The sequence below is a fragment of the Gymnogyps californianus genome, chromosome 3, assembly GCF_018139145.2.
Source record: "Gymnogyps californianus isolate 813 chromosome 3, ASM1813914v2, whole genome shotgun sequence".
NCBI lineage: Eukaryota > Metazoa > Chordata > Aves > Accipitriformes > Cathartidae > Gymnogyps > Gymnogyps californianus.
Genome location: NC_059473.1, coordinates 46,831,272 through 46,855,828, shown reverse-complemented (window position 1 = coordinate 46,855,828; position 24,557 = coordinate 46,831,272). Strand labels below are relative to the sequence as shown.

At 47.2% G+C, this 24,557-nt stretch overlaps 1 protein-coding gene across 1 annotated transcript; it reads left to right on the top strand.

Annotated features, from left to right (window-relative positions):
• Positions 1 to 17,525: 17,525 nt before the first annotated feature.
• AGT (angiotensinogen) lies at positions 17,526 to 24,131 on the top strand. Its single transcript, XM_050895113.1, has 4 exons — positions 17,526 to 18,336; positions 22,217 to 22,481; positions 22,970 to 23,114; positions 23,940 to 24,131. Exons 1-4 carry the CDS (start codon positions 17,547 to 17,549, stop codon positions 24,129 to 24,131), a joined length of 1,392 nt encoding a protein of 463 aa, XP_050751070.1. The 5' UTR covers positions 17,526 to 17,546.
• The last annotated feature ends 426 nt before the right edge of the window (positions 24,132 to 24,557 follow it).

The following is a 24,557-nucleotide window of genomic DNA, read 5'->3' as shown; positions in this document are numbered from 1 at the left end:
ACGGCAAGGTGTAGCCGCAGAGCAGCCCAGCGTGGCTGGCGGCAGGGCCGTCTTGGCAGACAGGTGGTGTCCCCGTCGGATGCCGTGCAGGAGGGACGGCAGGGCCAAGGGGTGGCCAGGGGCTGGGCCACTCTGCTGGCAGGGGTCCAGCCATGGGGCAAGGGCTGGGTGTGGGCAGGAGGGGTGGTGGTGGCTAGTGGGGAGGGCTCAGAGCAGGACGCGTACCAAGCAGCAGGGCAAACCCAGGGAAAGTGTCAGCAAATGTTACCCTGAGGAGGGATTTTAATGGACCGTGCATTGAAGGAGTTCCATGTGCATTGTAACACGGGATTTTAAAAACAAATACATACATAGTTGCCGCTGATTTCCAGATTTCATGACCTTGTTTGTCTGTCGCTGTGCTTCTTCCGCTACCCAGCTTTTACCTGCAGCATTGTATCTCACGTTGGACAGTAAAACATTGTGCTGGAGAGGACGCCAGTCAATGCACCGTGGATGCTCTGAAGGAATAACGGCAAGGCTCAGAGCCAGACGGACATGGATATTCCTCTCTGCTTGGAAAGGGGAGAGATGCCACCCTCCTGGAACAAATTACAGTTCCTGTAATACAAAACACAGCCCTGAGTACAAACAGCGCTCAGCCTCCCTTTGCTTTAATTGGCCCTTTGGTGGACCAGTCGAGCTTGCTGCCAAGAGATGATTTATGGAGAGCAATTACGTGAAACAGAATTAGTTCCTTTCTGTTCTGCTATTTTTCACAGCAGTGCTGTGAGGAAAGCTTTCTTTTTCAGAGCATATATTCCCATGTTTATTCCCCATAATTGCATCCATTGTTGATATCTGCAGGCTCCCTGCTGAGACAGAGTTCCCATTGTCCAAATGTATGGATGCTGTCCAAACGTGTGAGAAGAGGCAGGCCTAGTGCTCCAAATGTGGCTGTCATTTGATCGAACTTTAGGTCTGCAGAATAGAGTCTAAGCTACTCACCTCAGCTTTTTCTACAGTCAGTGCAGAAGATTGGCACCTCCAGAAAGTGATTCACTGTGTACCCATCCATAAGATCCCACTGGAGATGACTGTGTCTTTCATTTGCCTGTAGATGGACCCTCATGGACTAGTTTAGGGTAGATGCCCAGCTATTAAATGCATATAGTCAAGTGAGAGAGATCCCAGCCAAGGGGCTAAGGCAGGCAAAAGGCATTTAAGTGCCAACACAAGCCCAGGGATGTGACGTATCCAACATCCCACATTCAGCCAGTGGCAAAACCAGGAACTTACTTTATCCACAGCACCTCTGTGTGGGCCAAGGCTTGTTCTCATACACCAGACTAACATGCTGACTGGGGAAGGAGATGTTCAGCATCCTAGACATGCAGCCTCCACACTTGCTATGGCCCAAGGAGAGTAACCATATATTGCTTCAGGGAATTTCTGCTTTTCAGAGTTCAGCTGCATACAAAAATGTGTGGGCTGAGCTCTATGGGTGCTCGTCCTGCTGCAGGGGAATTCATGCAGTTTCTCTCCTATGTGAATGCTCTGGTGTGTAATAAGGGATTTTTTCACACTGCAGCCTTTCTCCCAGAGGGCAGAGATAGCCTTTCCCTCTCCTCACCCTGCTGCTTCATGTCATGACACTGCAGGGAAATTTCATGTCTCTGAGATCTCAGCCTTGGTGTCAAGGCACTGAAAGTGCCCAGCAGAGATGGTACCTGGGAAGGGCAGGTGGAAAAAAGGAATGAGAAGAAAATGCTAATAAAATGTCTCAGTTCTCATTAAAATACAACACTTTGCCAGTCACATGTTAAGAATCATGGGCTCATCTCTGAGGCTCTCTGGTCTGGAAGGGCAGAAAGATACAAACATATCTATCATTTATGTACTTACCCCACTGAAGTGTTTTACAAGGAAAGGGACTTCAAGCAGTTTTGCTCTTTTACCACAAAATCCCCTTTTGAAAGCAGTGAGAAGTGCATTTCTCCCCCAAGATGACTCTTGTTATTGCTGCCAGTTGGTGCTCTCTGCAGATACTCAGGGACTGTTGTAGGTAGGAGGAAAGTGAAACACAGGTCCTGTGATACTCTGTTATGATGTGCTGGTTTGGGCTGGGATAGAGTTAATTTTCTTCATAGTAGCTGGTATGGGGCTATGTTTTGGATTTGTGCTGAAAACAGTGTTGATAACACAGGGATGTTTTCCTTATTGCTGAGCAGTGCTTACACAGAGTCAAGGCCTTTGCTGCTCCTCACACCACCCCACCAGCGAGTAGGCTGGGGGTGCACAAGAAGCTGGGAGGGGACACAGCCGGGACAGCTGACCCCAGCTGACCAAAGGGATATTCCATACCATATGATGTCATGCTCAGCATATAAAGCTGGAGGAAGAAGAAGGAAGGGGAGGGATGTTCGGAGTGATGGCGTTTGTCTTCCCAAGTAACGGGAAGTAACGCATGATGGAGCCCTGCTTTCCTGGAGATGGCTAAACACCTGCCTGCCGATGGGAAGTGGTGAATAGATTCCTTGTTTTGCTTTGCTTGTGTGCATGGCTTTTGCTTTACCTATTGAAACTGTCTTTATCTCAGCCCACGAGTTTTCTCACTTTTACCCTTCCGATTCTCTCCCCCATCCCACTGCGGGGGAGTGAGCGAGCGGCTGTGTGGTGCTTAGTTGCCAGCTGGGGTTAAACTACGACGTATGGACAGACACCAGCAATGTGTTGCTACTAGCTCAGGAGAGTGGCGGGGCCAGATCTGAACCACTGACCTAGAACAGCTTTGCTTCTTACACGTGCTGGTCCACTGAGTAAAAGCAGGGTAGATTTTAACACTCCCTGGAACAGCAGGTGAACACAGATGGTAAGAGGCTGTGACACCAGGCTGTGTACGTTTACATTTGGCAGCTGTTGCAACAGACATATTGTGACACTAAAGCAATACAAGACAGCCCTGAGTAATAAAGTCCTTCCTCCACGGTTACACTGTCCCGGGGACAGTCGGTTTCCAGCCCACTGGCCCTCTCCCAGCAGGGGTGATAGGGCAGGTCTGTCCTTGGTCTGCGAAGTGAGTGCCTGCCAGCATGTGAAGGCGCTGCCAGCCAAGAGATACATGTCAGATTGAATGCAATTAATTCCCAACAGACCACCTCTGGACATCATCAGGCTTCTGTGGTCTGCAGAGACCTCTCTAGGAGCCACATCACCAGGCAAGATTTCAAGGTGACAATGTAGCAGCATGAGTGATGCACAGGCTGGCAACGTATGTTAAAGCTGAACATGGTTTTCTTTCAGGCACCATCGTTAAATGGCTGTTCCTGAAACACCAGGAGTTTTATCTATTACCTTCAGCCACGGCTCCAAATCACACAGAGAGTGTGAACACCAGTGCAATTGCAGCTGCCCGCAGGCATCGCCCTCCTGCCTAGCCACACTGCTCATCCCACGACATCCACAGAGGGGGCCGGGTGGGTGTTGCACTGAAGAAGCGGTGGCTCTGGCAGAGGGCAAGCATCCTCTGCCAAGAGCAGAGCCTCAGGCACACTTACTGCTGATAGGAACAGGAGCAGAGTAATTTCTGTAATTTCTTTTTCTATATCATCAATGCTATCGGGTCAGACTTCCTTGGATCTTCTTGTTTTCATCAAGAAGGCAGAAAGTCTGATTTGGTTTTCTGTGGTTTTAAGTGTTTTTTATCTAAGAGAGACTTATTCTCTCTCTCTCCAGCTGTAATTCATGGAGTAGAAGGTGACATAAAGGGAACCCAAAAGGCCTGATGTAGGAAACTATGATTTCCACTTCTCCTTCGCCTCCTTGCTTAGCATCATGCTACAGCTCCGACTTTCAGCCCCCGCTGTTCAGCATCTGGCATGTGCTGTTCTGAGTCACACTAATGTAATTCCTTCCCCATTAATGTCAGGTGGACCCTGGTCATGGAGGATTTAGAGTTGGTTATTCAAACGACAGCAACCTGATTAAGTCTTTCATAACACTGTTATCATTAAACCTCATGCCCTATCATCAGTTTAACGTTGGAGGGTTTATCCATAGCCTTTGACCTGACTGATCCCACATTCTCCAGTGCTTGTTGCCTGCTGGCTAAGCCCCTTCAGTGTCATCTGACCTTCTCTAAGGGACTGGTTTAGGCTGGATTATTTCATTTTGTGCTCTTTCTCCAGGGGTTTGTGAGACATGACTAGTTTTGTCTTGGTCCCTTTATAGCTCTCCTTATATTTGCAAAGATTTGCAAAGATTTAAGGGTAGATGTTAATATGTGGACTGAGGTACCATCTGTGATGCTCAGTAGCTCTCTGTCCTTCCTTCCTCCTCTGGATTTGTATGAAGTTATATAAAACATCTTTGTTCTGTCTCTGAGATTAGTCTCATTTCATACTGCTTGGCGCCCTCTGAACCTTGCATTGATTTAAATCCAAATGCCACAGTCACGGTCACATGAAACCATGCTGTTTCTTATACTTTCCATTACTTTGGCTCAATGCAGAGCATGGACTTTTGCCCGGTGGCTTGCAGCCTGGCAGGCTTTGCACATGCTTCTGCACACATCTTTGCTAACTGGGGACATGCTATATTATTCTAACAACAGCTGAGACCAGATGAAATTGAGCCCAGCTTGGGGCTGTTTTTTTAAGAACTTTTCCTTTGGCTTCCAGCAATAAGGTAATACACATTTTTCTCTGGCGTTTCCAGGGTTCGCTACAGAGGGGCTGGAGCATCCTTCTCTCCCTCATTTCCAGAGGCAGAAGGGAGGCAGAGGGAGGGGAGGGGAGAAAGGTCATGCAGGGTTTTAGGGGTTTTGCAGGCACTGCAAGCCAGGCCTGAGGACTGGAGAGCCCTACAAAATGTCACGGACAGCCTAGCGAAAAATGCTGGAGAGCAATGAGAAAAAGGGTACTGGAAATCAAAGGGAGGGGGTTTAAGAATTGCCCTTTGAAAATCCTGCCCTGAGCTGATTAAAGAAAAACAAATATCTTGGAGGAATTGCAGGATATCAAACTCATTCAAGGGAGGATCCTAAAATTACAGTGAACGTTCATTATCATTTTGCATAGTGGTGAGAGGCCAGAGGCCACAGCCTGGCTGCTTTCGCTGTGCTGTGTAATAGCAAAAGGTCCTTCTCCTAAAGAGGCATCAATCCCAAATGTGGTCTTAGGACAAATCCGTGCTCACACCACCTGCATCTTTGCCATCACTGCCCACTGCCATGCCTGGCTATGAAATGCTGACATGGGCCAGACATCCTGCAGGGCCGAGGGGAGGTGGGTGCTGAGCTGTCGCCCTGAGTGGGGGTGACCCCATGGGGCAGCTCCCCCACCATAGCCCACCTTGCCGAGGTTACCCCGATGCTTACGGCACCCCGGGGCCGGGAGGCAGCTCTGCTCTGCCTGTCCGCTTTCTGCCCAGCATCCCCGATGGGCTACCCTCACTTTTGTGCACCCAGAAACAAATACGAAACGCGTCTTCTTGTGTGCTTTGGTAAGTAATGACAACATTATCTGTGCTGGCAGCTGAAATATCGTTAGACAGCCATCTAAGTGCTTTACCCAACCAAACAGGCACGGATTTCTGAGCTGTTGTTCCAGGCTTTTGTCAGAGCTAAGCACACATGGCTGCATTAATTCATTACTTTGGAGGAGGGGCCATTTTACAAACAAAAGAGGGCTTTTAAGATTATTTTTATTCTTTTTCTTTAGACTGTGAAACACCAAGCAGCAGTGTGGGAGAGGAGCCAAGCTGCAGCATGTTTTCAACCCCCTGTCAGAGGCAATCCCTACGGCAGCTCAGCTTTTCCTGGGAGAATAGCTGTAAGAGCACCCACTGATTTTTTTTAGGGGGGAGCTTATGGTTTTCAGAGGCTTTCATCAGAATGTGTTTCAGCATCCTGACCAGGAAGGAATCTTAATTCTTTTCTCACTAGGAATATCCTGGGCTGAATTTACTGTTCCTCAGCTTTATCCTCTAAGCAGTAAGCTAAAATGTTATTTCATGTTTTGACAGTTAACATTGAAAAGGTGGAAAAATAAAGCAAAGTAAAAATAAAATGAACCCAAAACTGCAGCAAACATTTAAGCCTTTGCTTAAAAATCATCCAGTAAAAACAAAAAAGAGCAGGAAATTCTGATCTGCAAGAAGACCGATTTTTGCCACTTACTTATTGAAACGCCAGAAACTTCAATTACAAGCTCTTTCATTATTTCCTGTAAAAAAACACCACTGGGCATAAATTTAACTTTTCCCTCCTCTTGCTTTCAGAATTACTGGTTTAACAAAGTGCAGTAAGGTAATAACATTTCCAAATGTTACTGGCACTGCAGCCGTGACGGCGGGCGCCCGGCACAGCCCCCGCCGCGCTGGCAGCGGCGATGCGGAGGCGCTCCGCACGGAGGCAGCTTCGGCTAAGGAGAGAGGGATCTGCCACCATCCCTGCAGCTCTGCAGCCAGCTGGATTAGCGCCTGCCTTCCCCCTGTTCACCTTCTTTTGCAAACTTTAGACCTGCGAATAGTTCCACATCGGCGCTGGCGTGGGAAGTGAGTTCCCACTCCTGCGTGTCATGGCTGGAGCTGGTCCTGAAGGAGGTGATGGATCTGCACAGCAGCCCCGAGGGGAGAGGTCCTGCGAGGCTCTAGCAACATGGGCAGCCTTAATGTAATGCTGCCTGGCTCAGTCTCTCTCCCTGCTTTCTACCTTTCCATCTTTCTTCCAGGATCTGAAAGCGGGAGGGAGTCCAACGTGGCCAACAATTTTGCTATCATCAGTTGTGCACCCCTCAAATTAAAGCGAACCTGAAAGCCACACCGTTATCTCAGGTCACAAATGGGTCTGTCCTTTTATATTTGGAGTAGTGAAAATTGCTGCTGCTGGCCCAAGAGAGTTGCAGTGTTACCCCTGTAGCTGGCTGGCTGCGTGGGAGCTGTCTTTCAGTGGCTACGACTCCAGAAAATGGAAAAGTCCCATAACCCCCACAGTGGGGAAGGAGCCAGTCTGTTTCTCACTAATGAACTGCATAAACTGTATATGATTAAAACCACTCCTTGAGTGAGGCAGGAGGCCACCACGGATAGTCTTCTCAGAGGAACACTGAATAGCAGCCAAAATAGCAGAGTCCTGCTGCTTGCAACTATTTATTTGCCCACCCACGGCAAGAAGCTGTGGGCAGAGGAGCGGGAGGAGGGGTGGAGGTGGCTTCAGGGAGGCTGGGGAGAAGATGAAGGGGAACCTGAGTTTGCACAGGGAATAGGGGTATCCCAGCTTCCAAAGGTCTTTCTATGGCTATGCTTTGAATTTCCAGGCTAGGAGACAGCTATCATGCATGGTGCCCCGGGGACAATTTGGCTCGGGATCAAAAAGTGCAATGAGAGTTTCAAAATCCCAGTAGTGCCAGCAAGGATTACCCTCCCAAGGTCTCACTTAGAAGATCCCCAGGGAGTAAATCTTCACTGAGCTTTATGCAGCAACTTTGCAATACTGAGGGGAGCAGGATGTTTGGTGGTGGAGCCTTTTGGAGCTGAATATTGTGGCATCTCCCAGACAGCAGTCACTTGGCTGCTTCCCTCGCTCATCCTGGGGAACAGCTTGAAGACTTCAGTGGTTGACCCAGCTGGGAAATGTTGGGACAATGCAAAATCCCCCCCTGACACAAAGGCATCTATCAGGAGAGTATCATGAAAAGTGTACCAATTCTGGTAACAAAGCTGGCCCCAGCTCTTTGAGGCAGGCATCTCACTGTGCAGGCCCTGCCATCCCTGCTCCTCTGACTTGCAGCCCTCATCCGAGGGATGAAGATACACCGTGATCAAATAGGTAACACACTGGGCTGGGAGTCAAGAAACCTGGCTGCTTGTCCTTGAGATGTTGCCAACCTGCTGTGTGACTGAAGGTGAATCACATCACCTCTTCGTGTCCACTTTCCCTCTTAGGACAGGCTCACTCTGTCCTGGCTGCTTCAGTCCAGGATTGCCTCTCACTCCTCACAGGTACAGCACCTACCACAGGGAGGGACCCAAAATCAATTATAGATCATCAATATAACTGTTAGACTGCAAAGTATTTTGAGATCCTCAGGGTAGGAGGTTCCCTTCACCCACACACACAGTGGGCACACGGTCATGCCTCTGTGTGCATGTGCAGGCTGTGCATAGACCATTCTTAAAATGCTATTAAAAACTGTGTCTTCCACAGGGAGCGAAAAAAAATAGGGTTACAAAAATTCGAAGCAATGTCTATACTCAGGGCCTGCAAACAGAAGCCATAACAAACCAAATGTAATTATAAGCTGGAACAACATATGCTAGTGTTAATAAAAGCCCATTTGGGTATTAAATCGTTAGAAGAGCTCCACAGATAGGGGATCATCAGCACACAGACCTCCTCAAGGGGACTGTTCCTTAAGAAGCAGAAAGAGATGCGGAGACAGTGATGCTCCCTCCTTCATCACGGAGTGTTTGCAGTACCACCTGGGCAGTAGCCACCTGGGCAGCCGGCACAGCCAGGTCACCTCTCCTCCTGTGAGGAGGGAGCACCGTGCTACACATGCCCTTTCGGGGAGGCCCCAGCTACCTGAGTCAGCTATCCGGCCGCCCACTCACCATGTGCACTTTGACATCATCCAGGCTGGCACTCTGTGTCCCTCCGCCCCAGCACAGGGGTGGCACACGTGGTCCTTGGGGTCTGTAGCAGCTGCGTTACCAATTTTTCCATTGCTCTTTGCTGTGAGAACCCACAGCAGCAGCGGGATAATCTCTCTCTTTCATCATCTGTACTTTGAATGCTATTATTGAAAAGCATTGTTGCAATCCTCTTTACACAAAAAATTGGGCAAGCTGAGTACATTCCCCATGCTCACCGGCTGCTTTCACGGAAAAGTGGTTCCAGCCAACAAGGGCAGAGGTCAGGTGGACAGAGAAAACATGGGAAAAATCACATGCAAACCTATTCCTTATCAAAGTTTTATTAAAACAGTTTAAAAAAAATTACTTTGCACAGCCTTTTCCCACCAGAGATAGCAAAAATAAACAAATAAAATCAGGCCCATGGCAGCTTGCCACAATTCTCACAGAACGGGGGGAAAATTGGTTTACTAATGTATAGAAACCTGCCTGACCCATTGCCAGAGCTGTACCCGTTCTTCCCTACTTATTTACTCTGGAAAAAGTCACCGAGTACTTTGTGTGCAGCTGAAGTGAGAACAGAGCCCAAAGGTCCGGCAGAAGACAGAGACACATTTCAGACCCCAGTGCAGTAATTCTGCTACTGGTTAGTACACGTGCCCTGATTAAGACAGAAAAAAACTGAAAAGTGGCTAACTAATATTAAAAGCTGTCCTGGTTTCTGCTGGGATGGAGTTAATTTTCTTCTTAGTAGCTGGTACAGTGCTGTGCTTTGGATTTAGTGTGAGAATACTGCTGATAACACTCTGATGTTTTAGTTGTTGCTAAGTAGCGCTTATCCTAAGCCAAGGACTTTTCAGTTTCCCATGCTCTGCCAGCAAGCAGGTGTGCAAGAAGCTGGGAGGGAGCATAGCCGGGGCAGCTGACCCGAACTAGCCAAAGGGATATTCCATACCATGGAATGTCATGCTCAGCATGTAAACAGGGGGGAGTTGGCCGGGAGGGGAGGATCGCTGCTGGGGCATCAGTCAGCGGGTAGTGAGCAATTGCATTGTACATCACTTGTCTTTTCTTGGGTTTTATTTCTCTCTTTTTTTTAATATTCCTTTTCATTACAAGCATTAATATATATTATTATTATTATTATTATTATTATTATTATTTAGTATTATATTTTATTTTACTTTAGTTATTAAACTGTTCTTATCTCAACCTACGAGTTTTACCTTTGTTTCCCAATCCTCCTCCCCACCCCACTGGGAGGGGGGAGAGGGGAGCGGCTGTGTGGTGCTTAGTTGCTGGCTGGGGTCAAACCACGACAAAAGCCTACCTGCAGTTTTTGAAAATTGTTCATATTTTCCAGGGCTTGTGTTGATTTTGAAGAGATAGCAGCGTGCTCCTAAACGCACTGTGCACAGGAGCACAGTCCAGCAATGCCGAGGCTGAGGGTCGGGTTTGCTGAGTGTGATGTTTCACTGGCATAGCTCTACTGAAAGAGTGTTTCCAGTCTCTGCTGCAAAATGTGCCAGCGTAAGCTGGCCTCAGCTCAGACATCTCTATTTCCATTGCGAGTTGAAGACAAGCCCTTAGAGAGGAGCACAAGAGCTGTTATACGGATCAAGCTAAAATTCATGACAGCCGGCTGTCTGGAGATTTCCCAAGTTGGCAGTCGCACTTAGGCCATCATGTTCAGCAGCCTCCGATGGCCATGCCCTGCGTGATTTCATTTAATCTCTTTTTGTACCAGCTCAGACTTTCGGTCTCCACAGCATCCTATGGCAGTGCCTCCTGCAGTTTATATATGCGACAGGGCCCTTCCTTTCATTTACATTTGCTGCCTGATAATTTTACTGGGAACCCGCTGATTCTGGCATTGTTACAAAACAGTGATTCAAGACTTTCTCTTCACCTTCATCATTTGACATCTATACTCGCCATACCAGTGGTTTCTCTTCCAAACTGAAGCAAGCATCTTGGTCTCTGTAGGCACTTGGCTGCTCTACAAAGTTTTTTCCTGGATGTCTCACAAACGGTGGTCCTTCCACCATCACGACTGCCTGCCACACCTGGGGCAACCACTGCACCAGCAGATGAAGCGATATTCCCTGTCTTCCTTTTGTCGGGTCCTCCCACACGGGCATCCTCTTTTTCCTTTCCTTCCTGTCCTTTTCCCAATACCTGTTTGCCCTCTCCGTTGGGTGCCTTGTCCAGACCCCACGCTGTCTTCCCTTACCAAAGCAGAAGAGAGAGGGAACATTATGAACGCTGATGAGGTGTAGAGGTTTACAATTACCAACATCAACCCACAGGTTGTATAAACGAACTGTTTGTGGCCTACTTCTCACTCAAGGTACTTTTAGTCTTGTAATGAATGATATATAACCATGTACATGCTATTATGTCTGAGTTAGCCATATATTAATTAATAATCTATGTAGGTCAGACATGCCAACTCAACCTAGGAAGAGCCCATGTGAAGGTCTGTGGTCCGAGGCTGTGAGCAGAGTAATTTATTATCCCTCCTCCATGACTCCCACCATAACCTCGCAGGAGACAAGAACACCATCACAGGAGTATGTCTGGCCCCTTTGAGTTCAGATCTCAGAGCAAAATTTGGGAAAGCTGGAAAACAAACTGAACAAAACAGAATAAAATATTTACTATTGTCTTCACACAAAGTGCTGACTTTCATACAGCTTTTCCCAGAATGATCTGGATCAATGAAAACACTTTTCGACAGATCGGAGACGTGATGTTCTTCAGCAAAAGAAGAGCCGCCTGACCGATCAATCGAAATTCTAGCTCGGACAAAATCATTTTCCCATTCAAGACCAAATTACACGCTGCCGGCTGTAGGCTTAGTGTTCCTCTGCCAAGTTTAAAATTTCTGAAGCCTATTTGATGGTATTTATACGAAGATGCTAACAGCACCATCGCCAAGAAATTTTCATGGGGCAGGGGACTGCTTCCCCACTAGCACTTCAGAAGAGCGAGGCTGACCGGGAGATCTGATCCCTTTGAGCGTGGCTGCGAGGGAACCCGTAACCGCAGCACCAGTGTTTTTCCACCCCTCTGCTCCCCCTCAGCAGTGACCATGAATAACAAGCAGGAAAAACAGAGGCAGGTTTTGAAGAGAAATGAGGGCAGTGGGGGGGGGGGGGGGAGGGAGGGAGGGCCATGCTTATGCAAGAGCAGATATAAAAGGGGAAGCCAAGTGCCCCTCCAAAATCGGGAAGAGTGGGGCAAAAGGAGAGCACGAACCTCTTCGCTGAAGAGCAGGTTTGAGACGTCTGTGTTTCTTTGTACCTTTACTGCGGCTGTTGCAGGGAGAGATTCGTTAGGAAACCTGCGTGGGCCCTGGGCTTGCTTTGCACACGGGATGCCTGTAGGAACAGCCTTGCTTTCACCTTCTTCGGTTCCTAGTTGCCGGAAAGCTTTTCGCCCAAGTTTGGCCCAATGCAGGTTTTCTGGCACAGCTTTCTTCAGGGAGCCAAATCCTCAGATACTAGGGCCGAAGGGCAGGATAGAGACTCTCTTCTTTCCGAAGTTGAAGCTCTATCTTTAAGCAAACACTTGTTCCTAAAACCATGGCAACCCAACAAAAAAAGCCTAACAACAGGGTCCACGTATAGTAATTGGAATAATGCTCATGCACTCCCGCTTAAAAATGGCTCAGAAGTAAAATGAAAGACTAACTGTAATTAAGTCCTACTAGGATAAAATACGTTCCAGGTGTAGCAGTCTATGTTCTTCATAGTCTGAAAGCTTCTCCTTTAGTAGAAACTGTGAGAAGATAAAAGACAAAGATCTAAGAATTGTGCTAGTGCATGATGCATCTTAATAGGGGAATATTAATTGAGTGAGCATAAGTGACTGGCAAATTAGGGGGGAGTTGTGTCTGAGCTTTGTATTAGGGCATGAATGTAAGGTGAAATCAAAGGTTCTCCCTTATTACTGAGGCCAGCCAAATTCCCGGCAGTCCAAAGCAAGAGAAGCACTGTGGTGAAAGCGGATCATTGAACATTTTCTGGTGAAACTTATTTCTGGAGAAAGCTGGGTATTTTAATTTGATGACTTTATTGATTGGGGGCGGGGAGAAAGACTCCTGCGCTCCTCAAAGACATTGACAATTTTTTTGTTGACAGAAAACAATAGAACTGAGTGCACAAACACCAAAAGAGTCCCAAAGGTCAACTTAGCCGAAAACCCTGAGAACTTTCAACTAAAAACTGAAATTTCTTTATGTGACAGAGCCACCAGAGCACCACATTGGAGTTATTGTTCAGGTGCCTCCTGCTCCCCCTCTTCTGCGGGGCAGCATCCCCTGCAGCCAAGGATTTCTGACTTGGGGCTGGTATCTATAGCAAAAGGAGACCACCAGGTGCAGCACGACTAGGTCATGGTCCTCAGGGGAGCCGGAAGCAGGAGATACCCAAACAGCAACACACTCCAGGTGCTACAGCACAGAGGCATAATGATTTAAGGAAAAAAAATACAGTGGCTGCGGGTTACGTGATTTCCCCTCCCAGTGTTTATTGTCCACAGCAAACACATAAGTGTGGCAGCTGTAGTATATATTATTAGCATCACTTGTAGCTTATTAGCCAAAGTCAATAATTCTTGTTAATAAGGATACTTTTCAGAGTTTTACAGAACACAAGGTGCCCTTCACCTTGGTTTCTGTGTCCTTGATACTGAGAGTATCAGGCTGGGTTTGCTTTTTCCTTGTGTTCAAGCCTCACGTAGGAGGACATAGCGGACCAGCTATAGCTCACAGGCACGGCGCGGTCTGGCCACTTGTGCACACTGCTGGTGCCTAGTGCCTCGTGCGGACCTGTACGGGTGGAGGGGCAGGAGACACAGATTTGGGCTGTGCCGTCACAGGTCCCACCCGCACCTCCACTGGCCTCTAAGGGCCCAGCTTTCTCCCCCAGCCTGCCTGCGGGAAGGACTCTCCAGGGGAGAGAGGAAAGAAGGGGGACTGCAACCCGAAACCTAGCTCTTTCTCTTAGCATTTAGCTGAACAAAATGCATTTTTAATGGAGGAAATACTTCTCCCATTGCCTGGATGTGTGGCTGGGCTGCACACATTTTATAGCTGTCTGGAGATGGGACAAATGCTCAGGGACTGTTCTGTTGCCAGATGCTTTCTCGACTGAGATGCTCAGGCAGCAAGAGGACAAAACATCTTGAATATTTCAAGCTGTTTGTTTAAGCCTTGTGTGCACGATAAGCATGTCATATGGGCCTGTGCTCAGAACTGCTTTCAGACCTCATTAGAGCTAAGGTAATCAGATTGTTTAAATGAAAAGCAGGGCTGCAGAGACAGAAATTTCCCATCCCTTTGGCATTAGGCACCTGGCACACAGCGCTCGGGCTGGCAGGACTCGGCTGTCCCTGTCTCTGCCTTCAGCTCCACCAGCTCCGTCTGCCCAGATGCATTGAAAACATCCCTGTCTCTCAGCTCTCTGCTTGAACCCAAGATGTAACTGGGTCCTGCAGTACCAACCATGCCTGACTGGCTCTCTAAAATCAGGGCATGGATGTTAAATCAGCCCTACTCCCATTACAGCTATGGGATTTTAATTACTAACTATAACAGGGGCACTGAACGAGACCCAGTCTAACCCAACTGCATCATCCCCAGTTTGATTCACTGTTTATTTGCTTAAGGAGGAAGAAGGGGCACACCAAAACTGAAGGACTGTTTCAAAAGCAGTAGAAAGATCTCCAAATCCCACCCCTTTTGCCAAATAGGACTTGGGAAGCTGAGACTGGGAGGGATGAAGTCTCTGTGATCTGGCTCTGGCAACCTAATCCATCTAGCTTTCATCCTCTCCTTTTCAACACATTTTGTTTTGAAGAGGAAAAAGAACAAACTTTTGATCTTCTGGATAGATCAAGAGGGAAAGAAAGGGTAAAAATTGAGAGCTTAACCATTTCACTCTGCAGTAGCGTACATGTCCCACCCACTGATGGGTACCCAGGCTGCAAGGTATAGATTAAAGGCAATTTATCCGAGAAGAAAAAATCTGGTCCGACTGTACAACAAATACAGGTACAAGAAATCTGCATTCCTTTCAGTCTGGCACAAAACAAGCTGAGTTATTTTCAGCTCCTATAATCGGTTCTTCTGCATAGTCAAACGCCTGTGTCTGTCTTAGTAAATGTGTAACCGCAGGCTACGCAGACGTGCTGGGTCCGGTTAAAGGTTGTGTATCCATCCCTGGAACTTTCTATGCAGCTGGTGTTAAGCCATGCTCAGGTTTCATCAGGTCCTGTCTGGCCTGAGCTAAGTTTTTTCGGCCCCCCAGCCTGTGATGTAAAGTAGCTTTGCGCAATGCCACTGCAGACATGTGGAAAGGGCCCTTCCGTGGAAAGGGCATAAATCCACCTGCAATCACGCTGCCCCGCTCCAGGGGGAAGAGGTGTCACCAGGAGCCTGCCCAAGGGGGGACGGCATCGGAGGGGTGGCACACACCAGGACGGAGGTGAGTAAGCACACTTACTGGATTTGCTTTGAATGCCAGTTTTTCAACTCAGATTTGCAAGCTTTTCTGAAAGGCTTGGGGCTGACGACTTCAGGGAAATAGAACACGCTGGCTTTCCACAGATGGGGCTTAGTGTAAGTGCGGGTAGTGAGAACTGCTCCTCTTGCTTCTGCTCATGAGAAAAGAGCTAACATGGTGGCTCTGGCAGCCATAGAGAAGTAACCACCGGGCACCAACGGTGCCTAATGGCACAGCCTGACTGGGTGGCACAGAGTCATCCTCCCTGCTGCTACAGGAAAGATTAAGAAATGCTTCAAAAGAATTGTATGATGGAGAGAACACGGTGGGAAGGGCAGTGCCTCTAATTTGTGGCTTTTTGGTTTGTTTTCCTGAGCTGTCCCAATCTGGAAAATGCAGCAAGTAGTCTAGAAATTCGCTAGCACAGTGGCTGGGCTAACTGTGAAGATGAAGTTGGGAAGGCACCTCCCAAGATAATTTTTTAACTGGTCATAAGCAATGAAGAAGCCCTGTGATGCACGTCAGCTGCTGCCAGCGGGGCTGGGGAGGCGAAGACAGGGCAGGGAGCAGAGGGGACAGCAGCACCGACTGCCGCTGCCTACATGCCAATTTAGAGGATGGGGTGGGAGTTAATGGGGAAGAGTAATCCTTGGATGAAGGCACAGGGCTGGAGATCTACAGCAGGTCCTCCCCTGCATGCCTCTGGGGAGCAAATAGTTTCAGGCCAAACCCGCAGGCACCCGCTAGGAAGTCACTCAGACATCCCGAGGGACCATCACAACAGCAGAAATTCCATTTGCAAACCAAGCTGTTAGATAGGAACCTACAGCCTGGGAATGTAGACGTGCACGTTAGCAGGCATATGTACTTAGCAAGGTATGTCTAATTACCAAGCATCTGCGCGTCTCAGTTTTTGTATTTGCAAGAGAGTGGTGATACTGCAAACCGGAGTATTATTAGGCACGAAACACTTAGGGATTCCTCAGTGAGATGAATATGGTTATACATCGTAAATCAGGCTGGGAAGGTGCCAGGTCTTGAATGGCTGGATTTAAACCCAGACACTTCCACCCTGTGTAAATTAAAGTGTTGATGAGACAGACATTGCACTGTGTCCTCTCAAAAGGCTCAGGCTACCAGAATTACAATACCTGACAGGCTGGCGTGACTCAAAAAATATTGGAGAAAGAAGGCAGAGAGCAGAGCTTGGTTGCTGTCAAGGCTGTTAGCATTTTGCCCATCCAATGAGCTCTGCAGAGCTTGGAAAGGGCAAACGAGGGTGAACAGAGCTACAATAAACAAGAAATGACTAGTAGAATAAAAATACAGCTCTGAATAACAGCATTTTGGCCAATGATAAGTGTTATAGATGCGTAATTTCCAATGCATTTGGATTTCAAATACACAAAGTCGTATGCTAGAAATCCAGGGAAGGTGCAGCAGATCTATTAGTTATCAAAATTTGGATATAGGAAAAGTGAGAATTATAAAAATGCAAAATTTGTCAGTCTGTTTGCACATGTGTGTATGTATGTGTGTGTGTGTATGTGTGCCCATGACTTTCTCACTCCCAATATGCACCAGATCCTTTGTGCCAAAACACCAGTGACATCCACATCCAGTAAAATTCTCTACTTCTCATCAGGAAAACCAAGAGCAGCAGGTGGTCTTTTACTGAAGGAGAAGACTGCCTGTACAGTGGAGTAAAACTCAGCTTACCCCTTCTAACTCCGTATTCAGATAAAGAAGGTGCTATGAAAATGGTTTCAGTGTTAGCACATTTGTATAAGGAAGCCTTGAGTGTGTTTGCCTAGAAGCTAGAATGAATGTTTGCACTGGGCTATGAAAACACAAAATGCTCTGCTAGTGCCAAGTATTATGCTGACTAGACATACAAAGCAGGATTGTTCAGTGGTTGGACCTTAAGAGACCTGGTTTCCAAACCCAGTTCCCACATAACAGCAGGCAAATCACTTAGCCTGTCCATGTGTCAGCAAGATTTAGTGCAGCATTTTGCAGAGATAGCTCTGACCAGGTCCCAGGAGCAATATAGTTGCATTATTATAATGTGTTGCCAGAACTAGCACACTCTAGTTTGCAAGCCTAACTAGTCAGCATGCACAACCAAATTGCTTCCCGTGCTAAGTCGTTAGGGTACTGCAGAGGGTAATGGAGTCAAATCTGTGCTTAGCATTTCACCACCGGCCGCCATTGAAACTGGTGGACATCTCACCCTGGGCTTTTCAAGGGGCAGAGTCAGACCAACTAATAATACTAAATACTGAAATTCCTGCCCTTTTAACTCCAACGCAGCACTAGCACCTCACCCTGCAAGTAAGAGAAACCGCATTTACAACAGGCTGATCAGTCCTCTTTCCTCCCCACTTTTGCTTTCAGCAGACACCGTGGAAGCAATTTTTCAACATGAACCTGGTAGCAGATCTTCTCTGTTTGTTGGTGTGCCTCACCGCAGTGACTTGTGACCGGGTCTACGTCCACCCCTTCAATTTGTTTTCTTTCAACAAGAGTACCTGTGAGGAGCTGGAAAGCCTGGTCCAGGAGGGAAAGAAAACTTTTGTCCCCGTCTCCATAGAGTCCCAAACCACACCTGCCTATGAAGATGACCTGAACAAGGACAAGCTGGAAGCCCCAAGCCTGAGTGGCCAGGGGAAGCAGAAACTGAGCTACGTGAAGGACTTTGTGTACGTCCTGGGTGCGCGGTTTTACAGCGTGCTGCGGGAAGCGCGGCAGGGCCAAAACGTGCTCCTGTCCCCAACCAGTCTTTATGGCTCCTTGGTGTCTTTCTACCTGGGTGCCTCAAACCAGACAGCAGCTGATTTGCAGGGTTTGCTGGGATTTGTTCCCCCCTCTGGAGACCCTGACTGCACCTCCAGGGTGGACGGACACAAAGTTCTTTCCAGCCTGAGGATGATCGAAAGCCTCGTCAAGAGCAGGGATGAGGAGCTGCTCTTTTCCAAGACACTCTGCCTGTTCTCTGCCCCCGGCGTACCTCTATCCCAACTGTTCGTGCAGGACTTGCTCCACTCCGCTGATGCTCTCTATGCGCGAGCTGTTGACTTTACAAACCCAAGCGAGGCAGCAAAGCAAATAAACGCCTTCGTGGAGGCCAAAAGCAAGGGCCAAAGCAAGTGCTTACTGACAGACATCGATCCATCTGCTGACCTGTTGTTTGTGGTGGATGTCCGCTTGGCAGGTACGAGGCAGCACTGCTCGTTTTGGGGGCAGGCTGGGTAGAGGATGGGCAGCGGCCCTGCTCCCAGGAAGGAAGCAAGGTCACGCCTGGCCAGCGGCGAGAGGGAAGGGCTCAGATGAAAGGCTGGACCACTGCTCCATGTACAGTGCCCTGCTCCCCACCACTGTGCTGGGGGTCCTGCCTGCACTCTGCCATGAGCCAGCAAGGGCAATGGGGAGGACATGGAGGGAGATGGCCTCCAAGAAATTTCCCTTGTCCAGGAAGCTCAGGATTAGGAGAGGTGTGGGAAGGTGAATAAGAGACGATTGTGCAGCATTTCTGACTGCAAAGGAACTAAAAGTCATGAGAAGCCTCCAGCAAAAATGATTCGGAAGTAGGTTTAAAGCAAGCCAAAGAAATACCTTTCCCCAGAATCTGTATTTCCACGGGGGAGGTGGGGGTAACAGGCCGGAGGTACAGAGTCAAGAAAAGCTAAAAAATATAATGGACACGACTCCTCTAGTGGCTATTAAACACAGAAGTCTGGAGGCAACATCTGGCTCAGAAAGCAACCAAACAAGCTACCAGTTATGGAAGCGGGGAGCATATACAAAACTAGAAGAATTAAGGCAATCTCTTAATTACTTAGGGTCGTTCCATGCTGTTGTCACAGAAATCCCCCTGTACCACAACTGAGCCTCCTCTTCTGAGTGTAGCTGCTTTTCAACATCCTTGAGACTTAATGCAATACCAGAGATTGCACACTTTAGGACAGCTTGCCTATCAGTGACCGTATTTCAGAAAACTTGCAGTGAGCCATAAGTTTCTAAGCGGGCCTCTACTGCTAAAGGTGGAGCCCATGAAATGCTTTTGTGCCTTCATCTTCCCACCTGTAAACTGGATATCAGGTTTTCTTTGGCTTTCATGAGTGCTGTCATTAACTGATCCCAACTCCTCAGGGAGCTGTGAGCATCACCCTTCTCTTCAGGGTAAGGTCTAGCATAGAGATGATATTGCAAAAATAATTCTTGTGTTACAGACTTGGTCATGGTTACAAGAGCAGAGTTTTCCTTTAGCAGAACAATTTTTTCCTCTTCTTCTGTATTGGAAACTTGTAATTTTATTAGCTTAGGAACACATGCTCGGGGGTCTGAGTCACTGGGTCAGCTCTACTACCTCCTCTGTCTCAGAAGGGTGCACTTGAGATGTTGCAGTCTCCAGACGTGGTATAGAGAAAACTGGCTCAAGAACAAATGAATTAGATAAGCAACTCTCTTCTAACAAACACAGGAGACGACTTCAGCGTTTGCTTTGCCATTTGGTTGTGGAGGGGCAACCATGACAGCTGATGCTGTCATGTTCCATGTCTGTCCCTATAGCTGCAGAAGGCAAAAAAGTACATTTTTTTGGTCTGAAACACATTATATATGCTCCTGAGATGCTATCAACAGCCATAGGATTGATAAAAGGACAGAAATCCATACAAAACAACAGCTAAATGTTCCAATGGTCTCAACTCTTGCTCACTTGCACGCAGTTGTTTTCACATTTGTAGACTTGCTGCTGAGCAGGGGCTGCCATTTAGAATCCAATGCAGAGCATCAGGTGCAAATTCTACTGATAGACTTCTTTTCTGTTTGAAGTTGCAAAATAATTACAAACTAGTGAATGAAAATAGCACCGTGGGACTGCATAATCTTAAGCGCCCTTACCTTCTCCCATTTAAACCCTCTTTTGAACAGACAACCTTCAACAACTTCAGTTTTAACTAGAAATTTGGTAGGATGCTTTTTGCTATATATTTTTTTCAAAGTAAAAAGTCATAGCTTTCCACAGAAAGTCATCCTCCCATTAAGCTTGTCAGGCTGGCATAAAGCCTGTATTACAGAACGTGGAGATCATCACCTGAAGCAGAGAGGTCCAATGTTTCTTTCCTGTACTCCGAAGTCAGTACTGCAGAGTACTCTTTTGCTCTCCCAGGCTACATATTCGCTCTGTGATTGATAGCCTTTTTCACTTCAGTTATCTTCCCTATATTGTAGACACAGGTTTCTTCCCTGCTCTGATGTGGTTGCCAAAAGGTTGCCCAATCCCACAGCTTCTGTGTCCTGATACCAGAGATCTCACTGTAAGAAACCATTTCTTCCAATGTGCCTTCTATAGAAGGGATGTCGATCTTCTTCAGTTTTCCTCATTTTACATTCCAGGTGTCTGAGGCAAAAAGCAGGATTTCTTTAGTAAATACATCTCTCCCATGTCCTAAAAAAATGCTGTAAGAAACAAATAGTTATATTAAGACTACTAACACCTTTTAGAGCACTTTCAGGGGAGTACACACCTAGTTACAAGTTTGAGGGCAGATTTCCAGACCCTCACCTAGCAGAAGGCCACAGGGAGCCGTTTCAAGCACAGGGGTGATGATTTGTCATGGTTCACAACTGGCACAATACTAATAGGCTCAGTCCCAAAGTCAATAGCAGAACTTTGAAATTTTGCAATATCTTGCCCAAGACTATTTAAAACCAATCACTATCCCACCTTGATACATTTAGCTATCTGAATGCTGAATTCTTTTTTTCCTTTTATTTAACTCTGTTACAGTCTTGATTTTTGCTATCCTGTGAGAATAAATTCTGCAGGTTATACAGACCCTGTGAAAGTGGCTCCTTTCTGCTTTCATCTCTTATTCTTATAAAATAAGAAAAAAAGATGAACAACTCCACTTCCTTTTTCTTTGTTTGGCTTACACCTTTCACATCTCCTACCTGCTCCTTCTTTTTGGTGAAGTGACAGTAGGTGAAAGTGCCTAAATGCTCTTTTTATGCAAGCTCATTTAAGAGGCAAGTGTTCCTATGCAAAACCACTTACTACATATTTAATATGTTAGGGTCCAGCATTTATCTGGATTTATTGGAGAATAGACTAGTTAATAGTACAGCTAGACCAATTTTATAGTACAGCTAGACCTGTTTTATACCAATATTAATTACTTTAATGCAAGGAGTTCCTTTCTTTACCACAACATATACATCTGTTTTCCTAATTCCCTAATTCCATCAAACAGCAATTTCAAGATTTCTGATCTTTGCCCTTCTCGCTGATGGCAGTAGTTTCTTTAATGCCAACAGGATTATCTGCCTAACTGGGCAGCAGCACTGATCTATGGCAGTGAGCAGATAACATGTTGAAATGCAAAGCTGCACAGAAGCAGCAGGAGGTGAGAGCAAGGCTTCCCATACTTGTGAACTGGGTAAGAAATTTATATTAAGGTTTAGCAAGCGTTCAGGTATGTGCTTTTTAACCTCCTTGGCTCAATCAACACTTCGGTGTTATGCTTACTACCTTCCCTATTGCTTTGGTTCACAAGATCCCCAAGGGTGAGACCTCAGCCAGAGCTTACGCTGCCGTCCCTCTCCCGAGCCCACCCGGCTGCCTGAGAGCGCTCCTGCAGCAAGGGCTGGCCCTGATGGACATGCTCCAAAACGTGCCGTCACCGCCACTTGAAGGATGGAGAGGAAATCCAAGCAGACCCTCCGCACAGGCCTGTGAGCCAACCGGGAGCCACGTGGCAGCCTGTGAGGAAGCAGGCTACCAAGCAAGCAGAAATACTGTGCCCAGGAAAGGCTGCAAAGCCACTAGAAATATAGCAGCTTTGGCTGCATTCCTGATGGTTGCGGTCCTTGTGCTGTGAGCCTGCACCAGCCTCTGCCTGATGCTACCAGAAGGCATATTAAAGGCAGGATACATATGCTTACAGTAGCTGAACATGATTTTATACACACAGCCCTTGTCTAATGCACAGTGTGTTGTTTTTAAACAAACATATATACCAGCTAAGGGGCAGAGGGGAGGAGTGAAGAAAGAGAAGAATCCATTTCTTCTTTCTTAATCTGTTTTTCAGTGAACGTTAAGCAAGCCTCCCGGCTCAAAGACCCTCAGGAGTTCTGGGTGGATTCAAACACGAAGGTCTTGGTCCCTATGTTGTCAGTCACGGGGACATTCAAGCACAAAACTGATGCCAGTGGGACTTTTTCTGTGGTGGAAGTCCCCATCAGCAAGACCGCGCTGCTGGTGCTGCTGCAGCCCGTCAATGGCAGTGACCTGGAGCACGTGGAGTCCGAGCTGCCCTTGCAGTCCTCGGCCTGGCTTCAGCAGCTGTCCCCAAGGTAGGGCTCGGGCACACGCGCCCTCCTGTAGGGACGAACGAGACAGGGTGCACGGCGCAGGCCTGCCCGCTCGCTGACCGGGGTTGGATCCTGACAGGGAGGGTTTAACACCGAGCACAAAGAGAAACACCTGCAAGCCCAGGGGGCCTCACTCCGAGGGAGCTCGACTTCGGCGGGATCGGCTTTTTGTCTGGGGGTATTTCAAGGAAACAAGCGAGTGCCGTTCCATAGCTGACAACACAGAACCCATGAAGTGGGATGATCTGGGGTTTAATAGCATACTCGGGGCAGATTTAGGGTGACTTCCCACTTGGAAATAGTAACATGACGCCCTTCGGTAGCTTGGTAGCAGTCTGTCCCCACATACCGAGCACTTCTTGCGGCTGTTTTCACGTACCCGTTCCCCAGGACTGCCCAAACACCATGCTTTCATAGTGGAGAGCACGCACTCACTTGTGTCTCTCTCTCTCTCTCTCTCTCTTCCGCAGAGAAATTAAATTAACGCTGCCGGAGTTAACAATAGAAGGCAGCTCTGATCTACAGGAGCTTCTTGCAGATATGGAACTGCCTGCACTGCTGGGGAAGGGGGCAGATCTCAGTAAAATAAGTGACACCAATCTAACAGTTGGAAAGGTACAGTACACATCACTGGCATTTAAAAAATATGCCTCCTGCTCAGTTTCAGCCTCTTTCACTGTATAAATTCACCTAGAACAAACCAGTCAGAGCCACATGGAACACATCTCAAGATGACTGAACGATGTGAATATGCCTATCAGCAGCAACAGGTTTGCCTTAAAATATTCAAATTTCATCATTGCAGCAAACACAACATGCAACACAGAGATGAAGTTCGAGATCTGAGTCTGCTAGGCACTGTACATACAAATCAGACTACATTTGTTACCACCTCCAGCTCAAACGCCTCCAGGCACCACAGCTGGAGTGCGTAGTAGAGGCTGCAGCTACTGGGCTGTTGAGGATAATCCTCCATCACTTAGGGACTACTCCCAGAAATCACACACACAGAGGTGCATGCAGCAGAAAACCTTACCTGAAGACAAGCTCCAGTGTTCAAGTCCCAAGAGGAAGACGGGAGAGCTTGAAGGAGAGGGCTGTCTTTCATAAAAAGAAGGTACTTCTGGAATATAATTTGCAATTTGAGTGCCTTTACTTTTATTTAAGAAGGTGCCCTACCTTGGAAGTTCTGTCAGGGGCTTCAAGGGTACCAGGATTTCACACAGCCCAAGTGTACAAGCAGTTGTAGAGCTTTTTCACGTGTTATAGAACAAGTACTCCAACGTCTTTTTTAAACATCCATGGAGACTATCCTGTGCTGCTTACAGCCGATCTAAGTTATTGATTACTTCATGTACTTTATCATTTACTCAAACTCTCATTTGTCTCTTCACTGTCATGCTCTGATGACTCCAGTTACTCGCATGTTTTGCCTTACAGGTAATAAATAAAGCCTTTTTCAAACTGACCAGTGATGGAACAGATCAGCCAGAAGACCCCACAGCACAGAAGGAAGATGGGGTGTTCCTGGATGTGACACTGAACAAGCCATTCCTTTTAGCTGTTTTTGAAGAGAAGTCAAGAGCAATGCTTTTCCTTGGCAGAATAACAAACCCTCTGCACAGGGTTTAAATGCAAGCACATGGGATGGGGATGGAGGGGAATGATGCACATTTCCCATCGTCTTTTTCTTATTCATCAGCTATTTTTATGATCTTGTTTAGTGCTCTACTTAGCTTTGAGATGAAGCAGGTAGTGTTTGAAATACAGCTTTTTGAAAGCTAAAACATTGCAACATTTCATCCTTGTTCATCTATTTCACTTGAGGTGACTCAAACTCTTCCTCCAGCTTCTCTTCTTTCCTTATTCCCACTTTGTCTCCCTTCTGCCCCCAGCTCCCTTTTTCGATGCAGTGGGGACAAAGTAGTAGCCAGCAGGGCATTGACTTAAAAAAACAGGTTTATAAGCAAGCAGCATTTACTATAAAAAGGTATAGAAAAGGACCTCTTCATTGTTTAAGAGGTCACTTTTTAATTTTTAGTTCGGTCAGTTTTGCAA

Bases quoted from the DNA above. Each gene is read 5' to 3' on its own strand.
- AGT (XM_050895113.1), top strand. From the start codon at position 17,547: ATGAACCTGGTAGCAGATCTTCTCTGTTTGTTGGTGTGCCTCACCGCA. The intron at 18,337-22,216 runs GTACGAGGCAGC...TCTGTTTTTCAG, and splicing joins GGTGGATGTCCGCTTGGCAG to TGAACGTTAAGCAAGCCTCC. The intron at 22,482-22,969 runs GTAGGGCTCGGG...TCTCTTCCGCAG, and splicing joins CTTCAGCAGCTGTCCCCAAG to AGAAATTAAATTAACGCTGC.